This window comes from Agelaius phoeniceus, chromosome 14, assembly GCF_051311805.1.
Source record: "Agelaius phoeniceus isolate bAgePho1 chromosome 14, bAgePho1.hap1, whole genome shotgun sequence".
Taxonomy (NCBI): domain Eukaryota; kingdom Metazoa; phylum Chordata; class Aves; order Passeriformes; family Icteridae; genus Agelaius; species Agelaius phoeniceus.
This window is the reverse complement of record NC_135278.1, coordinates 10,786,684-10,813,341: the sequence shown is the minus strand read 5'-3', so window position 1 is coordinate 10,813,341 and position 26,658 is coordinate 10,786,684. Positions and strand designations below refer to the sequence as shown.

The following is a 26,658-nucleotide window of genomic DNA, read 5'->3' as shown; positions in this document are numbered from 1 at the left end:
GGTTATAAAAAGAAAAAGGAGCTTTCAAGTACTGTAGGCTATTAGCTACTACTGAGAAATCTGGATTCAGGAGATTGTATTTCTAAAAAAACATGCACACAACCAAACATAGCTGAATTTGCTGTTCAATAGGTAGTGAACTATAAAAATTAAAAAGATAGATTGGAGACAGAATTACAGGCTAAAATAAAAATAATCAATGCAACCATCAATAGGAGTTTTGAAATGAACCCTGTACTGGCTGAACACACAACCACGCAGGCTTCAGGAAGAATGACTCAATTATGTTTTTCCCCACAGGCAAAGATATAAAAGATAGTTGTAGACACATTGAGCACATCAGAGAAAAGCATTTGGGCAGTGCCCCTTGCTGCAGAGGAAGAACTGCAATTCTGAAGGGTGAATAATTAGGGACAGCCTGGAAGAAATCCATTTGGGCTCTGATGCCTTTGGCAGAGCAGCCCTGGCCCCTGCAGCCCCTGTGCCCACCTTCACAAATGCTCACCAGCACATGCTGCCCACAAACCCACACAAAATGGGAGGGAAGGTCTTCCTTAGGGAGAAGCACTGGAACAACTCAGCTGGGAGAGAGGAAGGCTGAGGATTTTTAAAAAAGGCACAATTTAAAGTTTTATTTCTAGTCCTATACGCTTCCTTATAAATATATATCATCTTCCTTATAAAAGGAAATTACGTAATATTCTGGGAAACTTTTTTGGCCTCAACAAAAATTTACAAGCACATAAAAAAATAAATTTGGAGATTTTCCCTTCACCAGGAGCTTTATTGCTTTACAGCAAAAGTTCCACCCCCCATCTGTGATCAGCAGCATAACCTAAACCTCTCCATGGTAATCAAAAGGTGCAAGCATCCACAAGTTGTTTTGTCATAAAGAAAATAACTGAGAAGTCTCTAGTGCTGAGCTGTAAATCCTGCATCACTCATCAGGTCCCACTGACAGTGCACAGCTCACAAGCAGCTCTCTTACTCAACAATTCAAGGAGATTCAAGTAAGATTCAATTCAAGCAAATTACATCAGATACTTTCTGATTGTGTAACTGGAGGTATGTTTATACCAAACTATGCAGAAAAACAAATTCCAAGCATGCATTATGACCCTGCCACATCTGCCACACTAAAATACTTGCTCTAAAAGACCTTGGTGTGATTGGGCAATAACAGAGTTTGCTGTCTCAAAAGCACAATTTGGTGGAAAATTAATAAAATAGAATGTTCCCAAACCCTAAGTGCCACTTGACACTGATGTTGAACAAAGCAATGAGAAGGGCAGACAAGTCTGAACAACACTTACTGTGACTTTGGTACATATAAAAGGTGTGTATCAATTTATAATACACATTTACTCAAAAATCATTATAGGAAGAGAGGGGAAAAGTTTAGAAGCTACATTAAAAGATGAGAGTAAAACCCTTTCAATTAAACAGGAGGGAGAAGTACTAGGAACCATAATTAATACAACACACAGTCTAGAAATACCCTTAACTTTTGTCCCTTGGTTACCTGCTTTTGAGATCTTTTCACAAAGTTTCCAGCAATAGAGCTGAACAACCCTAGCCTGATGTTCTAAGCCATCCCCACTTGCAGGTATTTCCTCTCACATGGATATTTTTTAGGATATCTGGTTTCTTGGAATAAAACCCCATCCCCAGCTCCCCTTGTGGATCACCCAAGGCAAAGGAACGTGGTTACTCCACAACAGGTGGCTTGTGGTGCCCAGGGGCTGCCCCTCTGCGCTGCCAGAGCAGCTCCTGGCCAGCAGCTCATGACCAGAGGCTGACATGTGCTGCTCTGCTCAAAGCCAAAGCTGGGAATATGGTAAAAAAATCCACATTGCACATCATCTGGGGTAGAAATTTAAGACAAAATAAAAACCACTGGCAATATAATTAGTGATCAGAATATGTGAATCTGATTAAAATATTACTCAAAAATATCTGTAAGGGAAAAGCAGCAGCCTGCAAGAATTATTCAGTGCTCCTGACCCCATATGCTAGAAGAGCTAATTGCATACATTTCCTCTTATGCTCATGTTACAGAGTGAGGGTATGGAACTAGATAAGATTAAATAAACAAAATTAATATAGAAAATGCTGAATTTTATTTTGTAAACTCTTTATATAAAAGCAAATTGAAACAAGCAGCATTCAAATCTGCTTTATTCTGAAAAATCAACTCCAATTTCATATACAGCTTCTCATTCTTAACCTATTTTCTATTGCAGAAATTAGAAACTGGCTAATACATTAAGTTTAGCTTTCACTTTTAGAAGACTGCAGCCATAGGCCACTGCGTTTCTTCTAGATGAAGCAGTCACTATGTTTCTTCTAGATGAAAGCTACTTGCTACTATTAATACTCCCCTTTTGTGAGACTTTTGTGAGATATGCTAATATTCCTAACCCTGAATAATACAGATTTATGCTGATCTTCATCTTACTCCCAAGCCCAAGAGGAAATGAAATACTAACAAATTTGAAAATGTAAGATAATACTTTCTCATGTAATTTAAAACACAATGAATTAAATGAGTAAAAATTAAAAAAGGTTGGAAAAGAAGAATGAACAACCTTTACACCCATAAGACGACAATAAATTCTTAGATCTCACATCATCAAGAAAAAATAATATTTAGATTAAACCTTGCTAGACTCTAAAATGGTAATTTGTCAGTATTTGTCACTTCTGTATCCATCCTGCACTCATTTGCTGGATCCCTTCTTATTTCACTAATGGTATCACAGTTTGGGCAAGTCAGGGGGAGGCCATGAAGATGCTCAGAGAGCTGGAGCTAAGGAGACAGGTTTGGGCTGGAGAAGAGAAGGTTCTGGGGAGATCTCAGCACCTCCCAGTAAGGAGGTGCCCTAAAAGGGCTACAACATAGATGGAGATGGCATGGAATGATAAGACAAGAGGGAATGGCTTTAAACTGACAGAGGGTGGGTTTAGAGGAGATATTGGGAAGAATTATTTCCCTGTGAGGGAGGGGAGGCCCTGGCACAGGGTGCCCAGAGCAGCTGGGGCTGCCCCTGGATCCCTGGCAGTGTCCAAGGCCAGGCTGGATGGGGCTGGGAACATCCTGGGACAGTGGAAGGTGTCCCTGCCATGGCAGGGCTGGACAAGATCATCTTCAAGGTCACCTCAAACACAAACCATTCTGTGATGTGGCAGCTGTAACTCATTCTGCTCATTTCTAACTCATTGTGCGGGTGTAAAAAGCTCCAGTTCTTTTTGTATTTAAAACCATGCTGGCTGCCAGTATAAGGAACCAAATGAGAGCAACTTGATCTCATTTATCTAGCAGCCTTAACTGTAACCTTACATGATCAGAGTTCACAAGTTTTTCCTTAGCCTTATTTTACACTAATGATATTCAACTTTCAGCTTTAAGCAGAACATCCAAAACTTTAAAGAAAACCAGGTTCCAACTGGTAGTAATATCCACATTTTAAGACATATAAGGAAAATGGATTATATTTCAAAATAACTACAAAACTAAACTAAGTAATTCCAAAGGACATAAATACAAAATATGACTGAAGGTTGTTTCTGTAAATCAGATTGCTGATCTCCTAAAACATTAAAAAAAAAAAAATTTAAAAATTTAACCAAAAGAGAATAGAAATAAACAACACTGTAAACTTAATAAAACAACATAAATAAAACATCAGGATAGACATGCTGACTGTTTAGAATGGAACTGTTCCCAGCAACACACTTGTCCAGAGATGCCCTCCTGTAGAATTCACAGTAAATGCTCAACAAGAGAAAAAGTATTTTGTTCAGTATTTCAGTATTTGCCTGGTCTCATAAATACTGTGAAATGAGAAGTCAGACAATCCTCACCTTTCTGCACTGCAGCACCCTGACAGAAAGCAGACACTTATCTGTCTACCCCATCTCAGTTTCCCCCCCTGTGGCAGCCTAAATAAACTGAGCTCCCAGAATTGCAGAATCACTGCAAAGTACTTTTGCACTGTGAAGTATTTCTGGAGATAATTTTCCTTCGCATTCATACCCAGAATACAGAGAAAATAAAAAGGATTTAAATGAAAGGAGTAATAATTTATATTGCTGCTGGCTCCTCAAGGCACATCCACTATACTTGCTGTATCACACAGGGGAGGAAAGCCAAGATGTTTCTTCCTGAGCTCTAATGCCAATTTACTAATTTCTGGAATAAAAATCAGACTTGACTCTTCTCCTCAAGCCTTCCTGCCTCCTTTCCTCCCCCACCATGAGAAAAAAAAAAAACATTCAGAGAAAACAATATTACACAACCTTGTACAAATGGACTGATAATTTTTACTATGCTGTGGGAAAAGGTCATTTAGATTCTGGAATATAGAAAGTATCAGAAAGTATTTCTGCTACATTCTAAACACTGTTTCATTATCTTTAATGTAAGATTCTAAATACTGATATTTGTCTTTAAATTAGTGTTCATTGTGCTTAAAAGAGAACCACAAAAAAGGGAATGTTTTAATAACGTGTAATGATTTTAACAGACCACATGAAAATTGTAAAGATTAAAATAGCAGGCATGCAGATGCAATGCCCTTGTTAGTCAGAAAAAGTAATAAAGATGGTAATTTTAAAAGGCAGAATTTCCCCCACAATACTGACAAAAAAGTCGTTAGCTGAATTTCCATACATAAACAATTTCAGAAATGGCTTAAATACTGGGGGCACAAGCTCAAGACTTGCATGATATTGCAGCTGAGGTGATGCTGCAGTGCTTTCAGAAGCATCTCACACTTATCCAAGGCAATTTGGATAACTTACATGCTGCCTTTGAGACAGTAACATTTCCAGAGGAACCACTCTAAGGTCAACAAAAGCATCTTACACTCTGAACAACTGCAGCAGAGCAGCTCCCCTGTCAGTGGATATGCCAATGCTCCCCAAAAGACATTGCTCTGTTACTGCAGGGGCTCACATCCCTCCTTTCACTCTGAGGAGCTGCCTTTGAAACAACAGCAGAAGAAACCAACATAAACACCATGTAAACACTAAATGATCAAAAAACCTCCACAACAAAAGCAACAGAGGTCTTTTATTAAGGGAAGGTAAGCAGCCCTTTTCTGTCAAATATCTGAAAGTATCATAAATCAAATATCTGACAAGCTATAGCAAACTACAGAAGGAATTTCACCATGAGGGCTTTTGCATTTTATTGATGAGGTTGCCTTAATCTATTAGGTGCCTTACAAGATCTGATAGGCAGGAGTGTACAAACAGAATGGAATCCATACCACAACAAAAAGGCAAAATAAAGCATACAAGGAACAAAGAGAAAAATATTAAATGACACAGAGGGAATGGGATTAAGACCAATATTTACCTTTATATTTTCAAGACTACTTACACATATTTAACCTAATGGGTCTACTTGCAAATTAGTAATTCAATTTCTTAATTGCACCACTGTAAATAGAAAGTGACAGGACAGGAGCTAATGGATATACTTCAGCCATCATTATTAGAAACAAAATCCTGCCTAGAGAGGCAGCCACATGCCCACTTCTCAGAGCATGTATTGCTATTGTAATGTAGCTGTTGGTAATAATTTCCTGGAGAAATGAGAAAGCCAGAGATCAGCTTAATGCCTGAGTTGTTTACAAAATAACCGTAAATAACAGCAACATTAATCACAATGCTGTCACTTTCTTACATTAAACACAAGACTTTTATGAAGAGCCAGATCCAAGCCTAATTTAAACAGGTGTGAATTCACAGTAGGTCTATTGTCACACACCATAAATTAAATCAGAGCCTTGTCCTTAGCTAAATCCTCCCCATGTCTGCATAGCTACAGCATTCACAAAGCTGGGCTTCTCACAGAGCATCAGCCATTGCAGTATTTCCTTTACTAATTAAGTATCTTTACCCCTTTAACAGATACTGTAAGGATACTGAATATGAAGTGCAAAGAACTAAGGTGACTTGTCCAAAACTCACCCATCTGCCCAGCAATCAAAAAGAAAAATCCCCAGAGATTTAGAGACAGTCAAAAGCTCTGTTAAATGGATCACTGCTCCCAGGCTATAAAACAAATACTTGGATGAATTACACAAGAATAATCTTACATGTTTCTAGCTCATTAAACTTAGCTTTGATCTGTAACCTACTAAATTCTCTACTACATCTACTTATTAAAATATGGCTAATACTATTACCCCATCTTTGCAGCCTGCTGTTTAAAATGTTTGTTATTATTAGAAGTATCGTTTCAAAGAGAATCTGATACCATACACTCATGATAAGAAAAAATTTTCCCAACACTTTATGGTGGGCAAAAAGGAAAAATTACATTTTTCCACAGCTGTTTTTCCCCCCCTCTTGCTTTGCTTTTAACAAGACAAGTATGTTATTAAAAAAGTCCCCACACCCAATCTCACAAGCACTCTAATGCTACATTGCATGACCAGTGGTATTGCAGCCTGTACTAAAACCCTACTTTCTTTCCTACAAATCTCAAAGAAGTCATTGTGAACTACAGCTAATACCCACATGTCATAAAATAATTCAGCCAAAGAAATTGAGCAGAAATCTGGATCCAAGGTGAGTCTGCATTTCACAGTACACTCCTCCAGCACTGGGAATCGTGCACTCTCCTACTGGTTGTCACTGTGGTGTAGAGAAAGAGTTACCAATTACATAAAAACATCTAAGCAGATGTCAGGAATGAGCCAAACAAGTCAGACTTAAAAGTACATCAAAGCAATCTGACAAAATAAAAGAGGTCAAAAATTGTGTTATTGTAGGAATGGCTGTAGTTCCACACTAGCTCTCAGCTGAGATGTAGCAGCTAAAAGTAAAAGAGTTGATGGCTGTGCAGATGTGCTAAATGTGGCTCAAAATGGATTATGGAATGGCATAAATGCACTTGAGGTCAAATTCATCATGTCACAGCTGCATAGACATCCTGTAAAGGCAAACATAAGAATTGAATGAACAACAATGAGAAAGGTTATATGGACACAAAATGGACTGTGGGCTGCCTTTTAATACACTACCTAGTGTGGGAGGCAGATCTGTGTCAAGTCATGTAATTTTAGGGATATATCTGGAGATCATGCTTTCTGCAGATCAGGTTTGTATGCTCTTCTTGACCACATACTCCAGAAAAACAAACAAACAAACAAACAAATAAATTTGCCAGCTCAGTAATCCAGCAGACGAAAGCACTGAATTGGGTGTTCTGACACACAGCAGTGACAGATACCATTGGACCAGAGAACTGAGGGCAAGTGCAGTCTCCAATGGAATAAAGGAACTATTTTTGATATGGTTATTCTGTGGTGCTGCTGTCTGAAATTTACATTCATATACCATAGAGTAACACTGTGTTTAAATGGGGCTATTTACACTATACCAGAGATAAGCAATGGTCCCCAAGAAATTAGTCATTCATTTTGTGCAGTCAATATATATTTTGCTTAGCCTCAGGCAAAGCTGAAGGCAGCCTGTGCCCTAATAGGCTATTATTAGTTGCCATTAACTTGACAACAATAAATGGGAACGTTGGTGTTTCATACAATCTGTTTAATGCTGCCAAAACAACCAGAGTGTGTTTTAACAGTGATTATGACAGAGTTGGTGTGTCTACTAAGGAAAACAAGCCTTAAATAAATTCTCAAATTGGGCTACCCACAATGAACAGAGAAGTATATATCCTGTACCAGGGAACTTCAAGCTAGAGCTAAGAATGAATAGGAGAATGTCAAGAAATAGCTAAAAAGAAGAGAATTTTACAAAGTATATTAGCTCCAGATCAATGTAAAGCAAAAAACTGCCTTGAAAACACATCTACTGGAGTCCACACAATTAATTGTCCCAGTATTACCACAAAAAGACCTGTCCTGCGTTTGTAGCAAAAATTGTGTTCTTAGAGGAAGAAAAAAAACCAAACCCAAACCCGAAACCCTACTGACCCTTTCAAAATATGGAAAACAATTACAATGTTTTCTCAAATCATGCAACAACTATGCCTTTCTCATTAATTTTACTCCAGTTCCAAATAGCTGCATTCACATACCATGTGGTCAATCTCTCGAAATCCAGAATTTCTAAAATACTTTTACAGAAATTAGGAAGTATAATTGAAACTAATATTTCATGTACTTGCAGCAACAGATCTTATGCACTCTCCCATTTTCACACCAGAGTAGTTACTGGCAGGCAGAAAAAAATACATTTCCATGGCAGAAACTGACAAGGATAAATGCAGCACTCGTGGCTCTCTGATAAAGCCCCTGGCACACAGGGCTGCATAGAAACAGGAAGATGTGCCATCTGTGACATAATTTAAGTAGAGATTTATGAACTTCTGTATTCAAAGAGTGCTTTGTTGCTGAGTGCCAGCCCAGATGAAAAACACACTGCTCTCTGGATCAGCAATCTTGGCTATGAACTTACCTGTGAAATAATAGATAATATAAACAAATATAGCTTGAACTGCAGTGTTCAAATTTATTCAGACTTAAACTTTCAAGACTGTAATTATTATAATGCCTCAAGAGCACAGGAAGCACTGATACCTGTGGAGTTGGCCCTGCCTGGAGACATCTAAAGAGTTCAAGTGAACCTGTGCTCTCAGCTTCTCTCTCTTCCAACTTGCTCTTGCCCTCACTTTCCTCTCCCAACTATTGAGTTAAAACTGGTACTCAGGCACCTCAAACTTGAATCCCCAGTTTAAAAATTGTTATAAGGCTTACAAGAAATGAAATATTAAAGCCACATGCAAAAAGATTATCTACACCAGTTTAAATTGATTAAAATCCTTTTCAGAGACAAACCTTTAGAGGAAAGCATTCTCTGGTGGGGAAGCACAATGCTATGGGTCCCTATCTTAACAACACTTAACCCATAGCTCTTGCTGCATCTGTGCAAGATGAAGGTGCACTACTTACAGCAATCTTCATCTACAGAAGATTACTTATTTAGTGGTACATGTACTACTAAGCAACATATCAATACCCAGCTGCACCACTGCACTCCAGACTGAAATACAGAACTCAGTTACATGATTTATTTGCTTTCAATACTTCTGCTCCCCAGCACCTTACAAGAGAAATGTGTATTTTTTAGTCTAAATGGCACAAGTATGCACATTCCTTGCATGTAGCATTCCCTTTCAATCATTTTCACAGTTAAGGGCCAACCAATGCCAGGCAGACCTGATTCAACTCCTTCAGCCACCACCTAAAACCCAGTGTCTCTAGGAAAACACAAACACAATTCCCCCTCAAGCCCAAAGAAAACCTCTCTATGCAGCAAACTTGACAGAGGATGGATCCCACAGAAGCAGGAAGCTGGAAGACAGGCAGCCATTGCACACTGGAAATGGGGTGGCATCTAAAAATTACCTGATTCCACCAACACAATAAAATGTGGTAGTGCAGAATGCTTAATCCTCAATGGAATATTTAATTAGAAACAAGCTGTGCACTAAAATCTCTTTTTTAACCTCAACCAGATAATGTAATGTTTTTGAGCCTAATATTGGACATTATCATTGGTACTGGCAGACATCCAGGTGAAATTATATAATTACGAGCTTCATGTTTGATAAATTCAAACATGTAAGTATAGAAACGCCATTTGTACTGAATCAGTTGTATTAACCTTATGACTACAGAGGCACTAAAATATGATGTTGTCAACATTGAAGTGTCAATATTTAATGACATCTAGACCTGCCATAACATGCAGCTATTAAACACAGAAATCAAAATATCAGCTAAGCTTGTTGATCTTAAGCATGATAAATTTGTTTACTTACTATACTTTGTAAGGAAGCAGAGTAAATTTTAATCAATTTTAATGCAGAGATAAAAACCACTAATTCCTCACATTACTTCATTAAATACACATTTTTTTCTTCTGTGACACACTTAATTGTAAGAAAAGCAAATGAGTAAAAAAAATCCCAAATGAGAATGAATATTTAGAAAACACAGATAGACAAAAACCAAGCCCATGTGACGCACAAGCCCACTCTCTATATGCAGAGAAATACAGAACTGAGACATGACAAAGACCTGTTCAGTCTATCCTACTGATGAAGACACATGTTCAGGTGGAGCATAAGATTAGAGGTAAATAGAGAACTCAGGACTGCAGGTTGTCTTTCTCAAGTCATCTGGCTGAAGAGCCTTAAAACTATGCCCAGAAGTAACTGTATGCAAAACACAGTATAGATGTACATATATAGATATATTTTAGAACCTAATTCATAGGCCACCAAATTCAAATGATAAATATCTTACCACATAAAAATGAAGAATGTGGGAAAGTTATTAGCCTTTAGAGAAATTATGTTTTAACAAAAACACTGTTTCATTTTTTTCACTTATTTTCTGTCTAAACTATAAATACAATACACACAGCAAACAACCCCTTCACCTCACATACAGTACAGGGATCTAGGAAGGAAGGGGGAAAAAAGAAAGAAAATAAGGGAGAAAAAAAGAAAAAAGGAAAATAAGTAGGAAAAGAAAGCTTTGAATAAATTACTACTACTATTGAGTACATGAGATGCATTTCTTTATTACCATTCTCCCCATCAGACTTCCTCTCATGGTCAGTGTCAGTGAGGGACAGTGCTGAGTTTGCCCGGCTGGACAAGCAGGAGCTGTGCTCTGATTTGATGCCCCTCATCCACATCCTCAGGGCGTGGTCCGGGGATGCTCCTCCTTCTGTCTCAGTGTCCACATCCGAGCCCACCTCCAGAGGGTAACTGTGCTCAGCTACACCATGGAGGTCAGTCTGATAGCCAGAGCACAGGATATGGGGAGTCTCACAGAATTCCATGTCTGCAAAAAACAAAAGTTCAGAAAAAAATGTAGCAGTGAAAAGCAATATAACTTTGATTTTCTTTTGGAGAATCTGTTTTGAGAATTAACACTGTTCACACTATTAGAAGACTTTTTTTTGGTCAGTGACTCACTCTGCTATCTAATCTGCTCTAAAGGTAATACAACTAGAAGAATATATAGTAAAATATATAGTGCTGCACTGTAATTGTGCCTTTTTGTCTGATAGAAATATGCATTATAGCTCAAACATGTGCACACCCACACACTGATAGCTGCACATCAATTTACAACTGAAGTGAGCATCTGCAAACACAGACACTTTCTCACATTTTGCCAGGAAGGCAACAGCTCTAAATTAATCTCAGTATGTTTTTATCTTAGGGAAAGTGTAGCAAATTTCCCAATAGAGAAGTTAAAAAAATAACATTTAAAGTACTTGGTTTATGGTGGAAGACAAAGAAAGGGTACTTACCATTGGCTTGCTCTTTGAGAGTGCTGTCCTTGCATATTCACACCAGTGGGTTTGGGTTCTCCAGTGCTGGTGGCCTACAGGAACTTCCTAGAAGAGCAGTGACTACTAGGACTGTACAAGGGCCATCTCATGACACCAAGCCATCTGAGATTTGAGAGCTGTACAGTGCTACAAGTTATTCTTACTGAACACAGCAGCTGCTGGGCAGCAGAAATCCAAGGACAAACAGAAGGTGGACACGACCCATAATGTGAATATGCAGAGGAAACATTCTCGAAGAACTACAGGTAAGTAACACACATCAGCAAATTGCAACTCCCCTTTGAGGTAGCCTCTGCATATTCTCACTTGTGAGAATCCAATTACAAATGCAACTCACAGGGACTATGACAGGGAGTTCTAATTAAATAAGGATTACAGAACTGCACTTCCTAATTGAACATCAGACCTGGGATGCCATCTTAAGAGACTAAATACAATATCAAATATGCATACAGTATTTCAGTTTCTAGAAAAGAAACATTAGAGACAAGAGTCATTGTTTAAGATTAAGGACAAATACTCTTTCCTACTGCCATCCTAACCAAAGCTTTAATTTGCCAAACTAATCCACTTACCAGCTAGTGAGAGGAATGATTCTGATTTTAATCACTCTCTCTGAAATAACAAAAAGCCCTAGTATTTTCTTGAAGGTATCAACCAAAACCTACAAACCAAATGCTAAGACATAAATTTAACCACCTGAGGAAACTGTAATTCATCTGTCTCTATACATCTTTCTTCCGCCATACAAAAATTCCTGAAGGTCTTGGCTGTAGTCTTGGCTTTGAGCTCAGGGAATGGCAACCTCATTTGTGGAGGGCAAGGGAAGAAGGCAGGCAGCAAACAGAAAAGCATGGCCACAGCCTCACTGTCCTGCAGGAGTCATGGAAGGTCACCCTGTCTTGCCTGGTGTTGCTGCATCCCCTCGGAGCAGCCAGACAGGTGTGGGGATGATCCCAAGTGCTCCAGCACCACTCTGGTCTTTTCTTCTTGTTCACAGGAGGAGGAGGAGGAGGATGTGGTCTCAGCCCTATCCTTGAGAAGCTGAGATGTGCCTTCACAAGCCCTGTCCTTCAAGACTCTCAAATGCACTGAGGCTGACTCCAAAGTTTGATGGAGATGGCTAAAACAGCCAAAATACGTGGAAGCAGTTGTGTAGGGAATATTTGGCATTTGAATTTTGTCTACCTTACAAGTATGATTTCAAGAAACATCATCTGATCCTTCTTCCCCTTTAAAATAGATCTTTGCTTGTTTTCACCATCTGAGGAACTTCCCCATAATTAAAAATCTTCCTATAACTTCAAGAATCACCTCAGCTGATGCCAGGTCCTCAGGGGACAAGGATGCAGGATTTTTTTACACGGCTGTCCCTCCAGGCAGATGTCTGCCATTAGCAGCCTGGAGCCCATCTTCTCCCTGTTTGCATTTGCATATGCCACAGGGAAAACTCATCCCAGTAAATCCCACAAAATGCTAATTAGATTACACATTTTTAAGAAGGACAGAATTTACCCTTCAGTCTATATGTTAATTCCTTTTTTTTTCTTTTTATACTCTAACTCATGTTCAACTCAAGTTTAACACAATCTATTGCCTTAATAGTCTATTTCTTAAGTATACAAGCCTTTGCAGGATTTTAACTCCCACAGGAAGAATTTTCTGAAAAGCTTTTACAACGGCAGAAGTGGCTGCTTTTAGTCTGCATATCTAACCTTTTTACCTAAAATACTACATATTTCCACAAGGAGATAAAGTTCAAGTAGATTTATGATAGATTCGGTATTACCACAAAGACATAGTCACAAGAGAAATGAGAGAACATTAATACAAAATTCAAGGTTTTGCATGAACAGAGGACAGAGGAAAAAAAAGTGGCAGTTATGAAGATGATGAAAGGATTTTCAACTCTGGACCCTCACAGAGCCTGCTGTAACACAACCATTAAAAAACAAGTATTTTATCTCACATTGATACTAATTAGTTTTTTTCAAAAAAGTAAAGCATGAAGAAATATGAAATAGCTAATGAGCAATAAAAGGAAAAAAGACTTGTTAAAAAAAACAGCATTGCAATTAAGAGACCCCTTTCTTTCTACCACTAAATACAATTTTCTATTAAAAAAAATAAATCTTCAGAGATAAGCAGTTAAAGAGAAGTTGGAGAGTGGTGCCTCTGCTATTTAAGGCTGATATGAGAATTGGGCAGCTGACCAGGCAGTTCTAACACAGCTGCAGCTTTGCTCACAGAGTTCCTGAAAATGCCAGGCAACTCACGAAGGGTTTATTTACTGTGGCATCAATTTAGTCACCAGTACAGCTCAAAACCTAAGTTAGGATTTTCATGCAGATACAAAACACTTATCCCAGTGCATCTTCCATTGTATGCTCAGGAGTAACTGTGTGCCAGCTACTCTTTCTGCAACTCTTTTAGTTTTTCTGGCACAGGTTAAAAAAAATAATAAAATTACCCCAGTGAAAGACCACTGAGGCCCTTCTCTCCAACCTAGTAATTCTGCAAACTGGGACTTGCAGGACTTGTGCAACCTCCTCACTGTGTCCATTTACCAAGAATTCTGCTAATGTCTATCAACTAACCATGAGTATAAGTAAGTATTTATTTCAATAAATAAATATTTAAAATATAGAAAAAATGATCCAAACAAAGAAGGCAGAAGAAACATAAAACTAGAGTATAAATAGTGATGGGCATGAAAAACTTTGCTTTCCAGTCCTCCTATCCCCTTATGGAAAAATATTATTTTGTATTAATAACAGAGTGATAAGAATTAATTTAAATTACTTAATTGACCTATGTTTTCAACTAGAGAAAGATCTTACAGAAAAATATAATTTATTTATAAACTGGAATAGTTTGACATCTTGCAATTAGGTGCCTTTTATGAACCCCATCATATAATTAAGCAATTGCAATTTATTGATTGTGAAAGTCTTTAAACATCACTGATTCACAAATTAATTTTATTCTTGATTCTTAGTATGAGGTGGTTCTTACTCTGAGAATGCTCCCTGCTCAAACACACACAAAATCAGTTCTCTGGATGAAATAAATACAAATTATTCTTTCTGCAAATATAAAAGACACTAAGTAGCTCAAAGGCAAGGTGAAAATATCAGTCTTGGAATTTGAAATCCATGAGACTGATTTTGGCCTAGTGTCCTCTTTGAGACTGGGTTTTGGAAAACACTGGAAATATCAGAGTCTGGGGAGGAGAATGAGGAAGGAACTCCAGAAAGGCAAATAATATACATTAACCTGAACAGAGTCAAGTTTATACTTGTGTCTGAGGGAATATATTGGGAATGCAAGGGAAAAATATCCCAAAGATGCACTTTTGTTTCTGGGCTGGGATTTTAGTGTTACACCACAGCTTGGTGGGTATTTTTCCCACTGAGCTTAGTCCAGTGCTTTAATCTGCAGGTGCATCATGTGTGCTGCAAAACAAGCAGAAAGGCAGACCAGCCACTCATGGTGTAAGAGACTCAGAGACACTGGGAAGGAGGGAGGGAAGGAGTGAGAAAAAATGCAGATCACATGGGGAAAGTGAAGTTTGCCTTCATTTTTGGAAGCAATACATATGCATTCTCCTAAATGAGAAATTTTGAGGGCTATTGAACATTCTGCTAAATTTCATGTGTTCAACGGCCCTTAAAATTTCTCATTTTTCACCTGAGGACTGTGGTTTCCTGGCTGGTTGCTGGACTTGAGAATTAAATGTGCAGAGATCTTAAGCTGCTTCATAAAAGCATTCATGAAACACAACCCACTACATATATTTTTAAACGCTTTTGTGTACATGCTTCTCATTTAGTCCAAGATATTACTTCTTTCCATGTTGAGAGCATACCACATCTTTCCTAGGACAATATAATTCAATGAAATTAAGCTCCAGTAACCATCTGTACAAAAACCACTGAGGAAGAAACCAAAAATAAATTAATTTTCAAAAATGCATTACACTGACTATTAATTTGTTTTATAAATTTCTTGTTTATCAGCAATTGCATTATTGCCCGAGCCTGGAACTGTTTCTGAGCTGCATATATTATAATAATTAAAAATGGATATCCATATTACACATAAATAACAACCATATAAAATATACCATTTGATTTTTTTTTACTTCAATAGCAAATGTATTGTATTATACATTTTATTTTGCTGTATTTCAAGTTTTCCTTGCATTCCCTTATTTATGTGGCTTACTTTCTTACATTAACCTCAAGTTACCAGGAGAGCTGATAGAAAGTTCAAAAATATCAGCTGTAACAACCGAAGGAGGAATAAAAGAGGAATCAGAGTCTGTTACAACACTAAGGAGGGAAATTTGCAGGTTAGGCAGCTAAGGGATTAGGAAAGGAGGCTGCACTTTCAGAAAGCTCTTTGGCTTGTGAAATTTATAAGGAAGAAAAAGTCTTTATTCTTCAGGTCCTTCCCTAGAGGTACCAGAGGATGAGGTTCCAATCCATGCCTCATAGCAAATATCTTTCTAGTCTCTTCTTCAGACTAATTCTTCAAGCTTAAATAAGAGCACAGAAATAGACTGAACCCCTTAAAATATTCTCATGCAGTTCTCAGATATTAATTTTGATTTTTACTACTACTGAAATCAACATAAATAAGGAAATTTTACACAGAAATAATCCTGATCCTATGGGGACACAGATGAACCTTCTCTGTCCCCAGAAGCAGAGAATTCTTTTGGAGATCACTTGAAATTCTTCATGTTAGAGATTTTGTTTTTCAAGAGTTTCTCAACTAACAAGATGCCAGAGGAGACATCTTTGGAGCTACAGTGTGGATGCAGCAGCTCTCTTTTTAATTTTGGAAGAAACGCTTTCAGTACCATATTGGTTAGAAATTTAAGCCTTGAAGTTCAAATAGATCTGAATTATTGCTGGCTACAGCCTTTCCTACTCTAAAGTGCTGCTCTATGAGGTAAAATACTTCCATTCATAGGATTCTGTTAAACAGAAATTTCTACTGCAGGTACTCATAAATATCTCTCCTTTAATGAATTTTACAGTTATAAAACCATAGCAAATGCCAGGAATTAGCATTTAACCTAAATTTCATATAAAGGAAACCAACTTATTCTCAACTAATGACCACACTAACTCTACCCTACTAAAGACAAGAGGATTAAAAAAAAAATAGTTACCACTGATGAGAAAGAACCTCAATATCATTTGTGCAGATAAATTGAATTCTTCTAGTATTACAGTTGAAATAGAGTTTGGAAAAGCTTGTCTTACAACAGATTCATGTATAATTTAATTCTCCATATGCAATAATCTATTAAGAAGTTAAGAATTTTCAAGCAAAAAATATTTTCTGCTTCCAAAAACCCTGTCACAAGAGAAAAGCATTCCAATTTTCTTTCAAGTATTGTAAAGGTTCCTTGGCTCAATAATAATTTTTCTATTACAAGTTTTGGCATTTGCATTTGTGTTTGAGGGAAGCAATAGATAATGAATCCTTTCTTCTTGTGATTAAATTTTCAAAATTAAACCTAGCCATAACTAAAACTTTCATAAAGGGCAATAGAACTATGAATCAAACTATCTCAAGCAGATTAACTAACTTTCCCTTTGAAAGAGTTTCATATGAACAAATAGTTTTCCTCCAGATGCAGCAGGGGCTGTGAAGCAGTGGGTACTGCTCTGCCACCTCACATCCTGTGCATTCACAGCTCCAAACAGGCAGAGCTGGGCTGGGATTCTGTCTTGCTTTCAACTCTGTATGGCACTTCAGACAAGAAAGGCTGACAAAATTATTAGAGTGCAAACAGAGTACCAACATTCTTCACAGTGAAATTACCCTCAGATTGTGGCTCTAGCCCTACAAACTTGAATTCAACTCTGTCATGCTTTTCTGGTAATAATTTCTGAAAGCAGTTAAATTTAAATCAAAATCCCTTTCATTCAAACAGATGTCCATGGTCCATGACATCTAAGCATGACAGCTTCCAAAAAAAAAAAAAAAAAGACAAAGATATGAAAATAATTTCTACCAACACTTTTAATTCTGGTTTATAAAATACATTTAAAATACACTGTTTGTTTCTCAATTAATGAAATTTATTTGTTTTTAAAATTGCAGTCGAACCAGTACCTTTAGATAATGAGCACCAAAATCTTTTCAAGATAAAAGATGTGCAAAGCAGGTATCCTTATAAATTTCACTGACTTAGTTTTAGAAGGCGACACATGCAAAAATCCAGAAGTCTAAATTCAGATTCAATTTTCAAGGCTGTAAATCCAGAAGTTAATTCTATGCATCCAGTGGGCTAGGGTAGCACTTAGGCTTTAGGTCATTGTGACTGTCTCAGAGTAACCACCTGGCAACTGCAGAACTTCGTGATGGTGGAAAGACTTTTGGAGAGCTGCTATCAACACCCATTTACCAGAAATCTTTTCCTTTACTGCTGGGACATTCAGCAGACCTGAGGCAGTCAGATGACAGATAATGCTCAAAAAGAATCATCAGAGTAACTCAGCTCCTCACCTTAACTTCCACCAGAAACTACAAAGCTCTAATATCATTTTAAAGTAGCTTAAGAGAGTATCAAGGGTACTAGTAGCCATCTTCCTTTGAAGTGACATGAATGGAAGGCAGGCAGCAAAGGGAGCCAGGCTGGAGCAGAGGAAGGTGGTTTTGATGCCCTGAGCCAGTTTCAGTGAGTGATCAGTGAATGAGTAATTTCAGCACAAGTGAGCAAAAGGCTTCAGCCACACTGCACTGACCAAGCCCCATTTCTTCACATTCCAACTAACTGTTAAAAATGCTGGAAATTAGGAAAAAGTATTTGCAAGGGAGAAGGTATCTCTAAGCACAAAGAGACAAAATCCCTTAAAGGAAGGGGTGCCAGCCCCCAGCAGCACCTTGTGTAGTCAGAGCAGGAGCCAGAGAACAGCCCCTGTGCACAAGGAGCAGGAACTGCTGCTGTGCTGCCATCCCAGAAACAAGGAAGGAGCAAGAAGGAAACAAGGAACACAGGAGCAGCACCCTGCCCTGGGCACAAGGAGATGTGCCCAGCAGGAAGCTCTTGCCCTCAGTGTCCAATTCAAGCTTGACAAATCCCATTCTGCAGGTTCCCAGGTGTGATGGCACAGACACAAACATTCTGCCAGCCAACCCCATCAGGTCTTGGGGATCAACCCCACAAATGCTGCCCATCCTAAAGGTGCATCTGATACCCCCACAAGCATCCAGCTAAAAAGACTGTCTAATGAAGCCCAAATGTGGAATCTACATCCATTGAATTCTTGGTGGGACGTCTAACACCTGCAGAACACTACACCTAATTTTATAATTTTTTTATCTTTAAATAACTGAAATTGGAACCAGTTTTGGCAGTCAATAGCACATCCCCAGCTCAAAGAAGGGCCAAATTAGATCACTGTGCCCAGGGCTCTTTATCAGGAGAATCAGAATCCTACAGAGCAATGACTGCTGGCCAGACTACCAGACTATGAAGCATTTTAAAGCTGTCTCTTAGGTGAGGCATTCAAGAGACACAGGGTTATGCCTCAAAAATAAAACTGGAAATCTAGTTTTGTTCTGGGACTTTGAATATCCAATCCATGAATCTATTTTTCACTGTTAAAATATTTCATTTCCCCCACAAATTTACTAAGAGCTTTTTAGTATGTAATCACCTTTTCTACTGGAAAAAACCTCAAGTCAGACTGCAATATGCCCCCTAATAAAACCTGGGGCAACTAAACAGTTTGATTCTGACCTATGTTCGATTAGGGGTGCAGGTATGTGCACTTTTTTTTCCTCTTTTTTTCCAGATTATGCAAAAATTTACATATGAGGGGCCTGAACTTAATAAATTAACATATACTGTGAAAGCAGTATATTCTTTAATTTGAATTCAACTGCTAAGTAACATTCAGACAAAGAAATTCACCCTTCAGATTAATGTTGGAAGAAGAAAGAGAAAGCAGAAGCATGTGCACAAGCTGCCCAAGACTTGCACTCACATCCAATTAGATCCTGCTGTCAATCTGGCATCAGTGGGAGCACATGAAGACAACTTGGCACGTCCGTTCCGTTTGATCAGCCGGCTGGGGACACGGCCTGCCACTCAAACAGCCCCTCTTCCCCCCAAATCTCTTGAGGGGTTTGTCATCAAATGTTCCATCTGATCAAGAGATGTGGGATTTAACTGCCTTCACATAATTCTGACCACTTTGGCTCCCTCCTTTCCTCAAGTGTTCAGTTTACCAAAGAAATTTCAATAACAGTTCAGACTTAAAGGTCAGCTCTGCTGCAGTTTAATATTTGAACAATTGAAGGAAAATCATTGAGTTTGCATGTTGTATTTTTACACATACAATCACAACAACTTTTTTCAACTGTTTAACTAATTTTCTTACAAGACCGCTATTAGATTTTCTGATATTTCCAGACATTTGTTCTTCTACACTGTATTTCTAAAGGCAATTATATAAGTTATAAAGACTACTACATTCTGTATCTGAAACTGCAAAACATAAAAATATTGGGGTTTATATAACCAAAAAGCATCAAAGAAACTCAGCTGAAGGTGGTGGCACCATTCCAGCTGCGTATCCCCAGAAAATCATTTTGGGGTAATCTTGCATCACTATTACACAACATCATTACTAATTAAGTTAAAGAAGTACTTCTTAAAACATATACTATCCAAAAATGCACATCATGATTACCAAGGAAAGATGAAAATCTGAGACACTTTTGTCAGCATGACAGTTCCCAAGCATATAATGTGGTATCTACAAGGTTTTCCATCTTGAGATTTGATGTAGAGCTCCCAAAGAGGGAAGTGCCCCATCACTCCAGTGCTGCACCAAAGATAATTAAGTATGAGGAAATTCCAAAGATGACCAAATCAAAAGACCTCTGTATATTGCCATAAAGTTTGAACAAGTGTGAGACACCATGATCTGGCATCAAAACTTACCCAAACTTTGGGAACACAGTCACAACATGGTGAAATGGCTCCAGTATTGTTAGGAGCAAATGGCTACAACTTTTACAGCTCTAGACCTCTTTAGTTTCCCTGCCCTTTCTTAATAAGAGCTGTAATTGTTTAAAATACAAAATCACTCCTAAATGGCCATCAGTAGCTATTCTAAAACCTCCAGCCTGAGATTTAACCACACAGTGTTTTAATCTTTCACAAAGACACAGTCATACAATTGACACCTGGGAAATGACAAGGCACTGACTGATACTGAAATGTGATTTCTGCTGTTGACAATTAGCAGGCAGGCACCTTCTCTTTCTAATTCAAATCACAGGTGGTGTTGACTATCCACAACTAAAACGAAATGCCCTCGTCATCAAATAAATAGATACATATATATTGATAATGCATAGAAAGATGGTTGGGAGGCTGACCACCTAACATGAGAGAGCTCAAAGCTGTTACCAACTTTGACAGATAAATCCTGGAAAAGAAAATCAGAAAATGAAATCATTTGTATCTTAACAGATTGAAAGCCACGGGGAAAATTACCTACTGTATTGCACTGCCCATAAAAAATTGCTTCTAAAGTTTTCCAGCATCTGCCTTTCAGACATTTTATTTGTGGAACAGAAGCTGCACACTGGTGACTCTCTTCATAGCCAACCTACCTTGGGTTCCACAGCTGTGAGCCCGTGAGCTCTCCTTAATTCTTGGCTCTGCAAAGGTGCTCGATCAACAATGCTCAGGAAGAGTCAAAGTTAAGAGCCTGCACTGCAGCTGAGACTAACCCAAAGAAAATAAATCAAACCCAAATGGCACTAACACATTAACCTACAGTGCCTCTGTAAACTCTGCCGTGCCCTGAAGGAAAGCTTGCCATAGGCTGATAAGCAGAGCTCACACTCTGTATTGCCAGAAATACTTTGTGCCTCGTTATTAAAATATTCACACAGTTGGAGGTGAACTAATTGAGGCAGTGGAGACAGTAACACAGAAGGCACTTAAAATGTAATTAAGCCATGATCAGAAAAGGGACACATAAGGGAGAAAGCACTGAAAACAGACTCCAGAGAAAACACCAGATTCAAACAAAATTGAGAGCAATTGTGTATTAAACCATGTTTAACGACATTTCTATGTACTGCTAAAAGAATCTGTGCAGAATTCAAACACTAAGGGCAGAGATAATCAGGAAAAACCACAATATATAAATTTGGTTTAGGGTTAATATATGCCAAGGTGTTTTGAGAGGAAGATGGCCCCACCCTCACCTGAGCAATTCTCAATCATGCTGGAGATCTAAGGAAATAAATGCTATAGGAGCATTCAGTGTCTCAATTCTTTTGGTTTTATTCTGTAAAAACACAGTTAACTCTGCTGCTGGCTGTTCTGGAAGGACTGCAGCAGCAACTGTTCCCTCTACTGAAAAATCCAGCTCACACATGCACTCACCATATTAAGGAAGGGGAAAAAAGCCCCAAAACTAAAAGACTTAAAACATGCAACTATCAACTTCACGTTTTCAACACATATAGCATACTCTTTGTAATAAACACTGTATTTTAGAGATACTTAGTGACAGTCTGCTGAATAGTCAATTTTTCCTTCAGTTTAACTATTTTATAGGGAAAAAACATCAGAAAAAATCCCAGGCTAATATCCAGTTACGCAAGGATTTTTTTTTCAGATCAAGAAAAAAGGAATCTTTGCAAAAAGGTTTCTTCTAACAGACAACTCTATGTGTTAACCACACCTAAAACCCCTTTTCCATTGTTTTTTCCTATTAAATTTGTTTCATGCAAATATGCTGAGTGAAGAGCCTTCACAAAAACCAGCTCCCCATAGAATGTACAAGTCACATGTGGATTTTGCCTTTTTTCACATTTTCTCCATTTAGTATTGTCTCATTTCCCTACCAGCTGCTTCACCATTTCCTGAGCTGCACCATCTCGTGCTGTGTCCAATATTAGACACAGCAGTGACAGAGCAAATGGGAAATAAACAGCACAGCTGATCAGGACAACTGGCAAAGGATGCAAGCAGCACATCCAGAAGTGGTTATAAGTGAAAAAGCCCCAAAACATTTGGTTGTAGGAGCTTAAACTATTGATCTTTAAAAACACAGCAAGATCCTCGCTGACTTGACTCTAATCAGACAGAGAGAGCTCTGAGAAACCAGCCTGAGTCCTACTCCAAGGAGCACATGAACTGGGCACTGAATTGGGAGCAGACATTTTCCAGTGCTGGCACTCCCAGTGGAGGGAGAAGGAGGGAAGGATGGGCTTGAACTCAAGGGGTCTGAACATGAGGGTAACTCAAACCTAAGCAGGATGAACAGTGACCGGCCGTGCAGCTAAAGAAAAAGTGAATATAGGACAAAGAACTATTTTTGCCAAGCTAATAAAAAGTATTTATTTGAACTATCTTGTCAACAATATACACATTCAGAACAGTATTTACACCCCTCAGTTGTCCCCTTCCCACATCCCTCTGCTTTTCTTCAATTCAAAATGAGGAATCAGTGGACAGATGCTGGGACAGACACCTGAACACTGAGTGAGAAGCAGCTGTCAGATGCTCTCCTACCGAATAACTGAAGAGACACTGGCCAGGAAATGTTACAAGCCAGCATTTTCCTGTTTAATACAGTTGTCTTCTTGCTTAGACTAGCTTGCTGAAATGATAATGGACAAATTTGTTGAACGTGTTTGGAGGCTAATTTAAAAAAATAATGATGCAAACATTGTAAAATTGTGCTGCATGTTGTCAAAGACATCAAGTTTGTAAACGCCTCATTTGTGAACAATCTGCTGCTGAACTCTAACCAGTTCAGACACTTACTGATCTCCCACCACTATAACTGTAGCTCTTTAGCAGTTTTATTCATTTTAATAATAATGATAGCAATAATACTTAGAGCATAGAAAGAAAACAATATTTTTGTGTATTTTTTATCCTTTTGTAGAACTTATTAGCCATTAAAATATATTTTACACATATAAGTCTTCCAAAAAGATCATAAAATTAAACTGAAATACTGGTACTTCTTAGCAACATTATTCCACTCAATTGACAGTTGAGATAAAGCCATTACTACATCCAATTTAAGGACTGAGATTTCTTTTAGTAACAACAATCTTGGAGAAAAACTAAAAAACCCTGAAATATAATGTCTGAACACTCAATTGGTCACAGTGGGTATCTAAACTGGAGCAGCAAGGCACAGCAAACAAGCACCTTGTTTGTGGCCACTGTGCTCTTAGCTCGGGTGAGGGACGTGGGGGAGCACATCCAAAGGTAAGTGCCAGGTGCCTCTATTTTCTTAAAGCACTGCATAAAGGAAGAGTTTTCTAACCCTTATGATGGTCATTTGACCCAAATCTGATAGCACAGATGATGGAGCATTATTAAAGCATGAGGAATCATAAGCTCTGTGCTGCCAAAACAGCCACAGCGATGATGGGTTGCGTGAGAAGTTTGGGCTGTGTGAGTGGAGCTGCCCGGGGATGACAATAATTACCTGTGAAATGAATATTCATCACTTGGGTGAATTCAAGGCTGAATAATATTTCACTGGAGAGTTGGGATAATGTTAGGCAGAAGCTGGCCAAAGCTGACACAGCTCACTTTGTACCGAGGTCTAGTGCAGCTGGATGACACACAGATGGGTGCCAGGAATTCATGAACTGGAGACACAGCCTGCAGCAGGCAGAGCCACCCCCTGTCATAGTTTGTAAATACAAGCTGAAAATTAGCTAAATAGCTTTTTTATTCCTGAATGTATGCCCAACTCCATGCCAAGAAATACATTACTACTGTTATTTCTGCAAGCAGTAAATAGCATTGAGCTACCCAATGGAAAAGGAAGCTACCCTTCCTTTTCTCCACAACTCGAAAATCTGTCAGAGTACACCTTCCTTTTTTAGAGTAATAAAATTTTTCAGAGGCAACCAATTCTTAAGGTACAGTCAGTCTCTGCCAACTGCTTTGTGAGGAGCACAAGCCTCCAGCCAGCTGAACACCTGGCAACTGCCCCAAAAGCACAACAGTCACTACAGAGGGACTGAAGTAGAACACTTAATTTTTCATGTTTTCCTTCTTTATTTAATAGATGTTATCAGACTGGGGGAAAACAAACCAATCAACCAGACAACCCAAACACCCAAAAAACCCCAAAGAAAATGTGTGCCAAAAGTCCTCAAATGCTACCAATGAAGAAGTGTGGGGAGGATCCAAGAGATACTTTAAAAACAATGAAATCTTCAATAGTCTGATCCAGCAGCTAAGGCATAAAGATGCACAAATGATTCTGTAAGTAAGGCTTTTCCTTTTAATTGTCTGAAAGCAGATTAGTTTCCTAAGCATAAATAAAAGTAAATTTATTAGCATCCATCCCTGAACACCAACACTCTACAGATCAATTGCCAGCAACTCAACAATTAACTGCAAACTTTTAAGTAATTGCTGCTACAGTATCAGCTTAAACTCACACCTATAGGCGTAATTCTCACTGTTACCAGGAAGAATCATAGCCCCAGAATCAACAGCTCAATTACTCCCTTGAGAATCTATATGCAAACCAAACCAACCAAATAAATACTACAAATATTTCCTTTCCAAAGCCACTAATGACACACTTCTGACAAAACACTACTCAAGGTTATGTATTGACACATGCACAATACATAATTTGTAATGTACTCCTTTGTTGTTAAAGAAGAAATATTATTTTGTGATTTACAGCAGTATGACTACTAAAGGCAAAGGACTATTTTCATATAGAATTAGTATTAAAAACAGGCACATGGTTTTTCATACTTTTATGGATAAACAGACATACAAAATCAATTCTCCCCTGTATCTTGAAAGCAAAACTCTACAGAAAAGAAAGTCTTAATCCAAAGACCACAGCAAAATACAAAACCATGTGTCAGATAGTTTCTCCTAGGACTAAAACTGCAAAACTATAAAAATTAATGGATTAATTTATTAATGAATTAAATAATTAGGAAATTAATTTTTAAAATCAATAAAAACCTCAAAGTATCTGCAGAAATTCTTCAAGCTAAGTTTAAATGTTGGGGAAGCAATGCAAACTGTCATCAGCCTATCAGAACACCACCCTGGCACAAGGCATTTGTGAGTAAGGACATTGAAGTTACTGTGTTCAGCTTTGGCTTCACCTGCAGAAACAGCACAAATCTGAAAGTTCTGCCTGTGCTAACTGGGCAGGTGCAGGGCACACTGTGTCCTTCATCACAGACACAAGTACAGGGTGTTTGACATTAAGCTAGGCTGTGCTCAATGACATCATGCAAACAGATACTTCTGTCAATTTATTACTTTATTTTACTTTTTTCACTAGAAATTACTAAGTATTACTGAATATAGAACTGGCTCAGAAAATTTGGATACACAGGGGGAGGAAAGAAATATATTTAAAGCAACCAAAATATTCTTTATGTGGTTGCAGGCACAATGGGAGGAGAAATGCTGTTTATGCAGGTGGAAACTGTTTTCATTGCTATTCTTACACTATGGTAACTGACATGATGATCATCCAAAATATGCTGGCATAAATGAAGATTTATCCAGTAAGAGCAGGCAGCTATTTCCCTTTTTTCCTTTCTCAATTGAAATGCAAAGATTTTTTCATACCATGCCCTTGTCTTCATGAATTCTGTATTTCCTTTCAGAGAGTGTAAAAGACAAATGAATTTCATAATCTGTTCCCAAATACAAAATGAGAAAAGGAACATCAGCAAGAGGAAATTACTAACACATTTTGCAAGCAACAAAGGTGAATACCTCTGGGGGCAACTACTAGTCAACATTTCTAATACTTATCTATTTAAACTCTCAGTAATTGACTCCAATTACAAAGAACAACCCCAAATTTGTTCAAAGTTCACAAGCATGTGCACACACACTTCTGATTTCTGCCTTTTCTTTACTGTTCTGTATCTCCATGTATACAAAAAAAATCTCCCAACACATTTTCTGGCAATTTTTCTGGACTAAACAGGTAAGGTACAAGACTGCTCCTTAAAGTAATTCAAGTAGTAATGTAGTAATGCAGGCCATCAATTCCAGGACATTAATACTGAATAAAGCATAGGTTTTTTACAAAATTTATTTACATCTGATTTGTCACAGTGCTAATATTATAATTTGAATTTTCTGGCTTCCTAATAATCTCTTGGTGACTTTCACAGCAACTGTTTATATTTTGGTACATGACTTTCCTATGTTTTTCCTGGGGTTACAGCTGGAAGTGACCATATCAATGTTACTCAGTAGTCACATGTTTTGTTATGTAA

General features: G+C 38.1%; 1 protein-coding gene across 5 annotated transcripts in view; it reads right to left on the bottom strand.

Moving 5' to 3' along the window:
* Positions 1-26,658, bottom strand: part of TENM1 (teneurin transmembrane protein 1) — a 776,824-nt gene that overhangs the window by 195,660 nt on the left and 554,506 nt on the right. For 4 of the 5 annotated variants that reach the window (XM_077186191.1, XM_077186192.1, XM_077186190.1 and 1 more), the window contains one exon: positions 10,578-10,838. The exons of the other annotated variant lie outside the window; for it this stretch is intronic. In XM_077186191.1, coding sequence (XP_077042306.1) covers positions 10,578-10,838 — 261 coding nt within the window. The remainder of the gene's footprint in view (positions 1-10,577; positions 10,839-26,658) is intronic. 5 annotated transcript variants of the gene reach the window in all.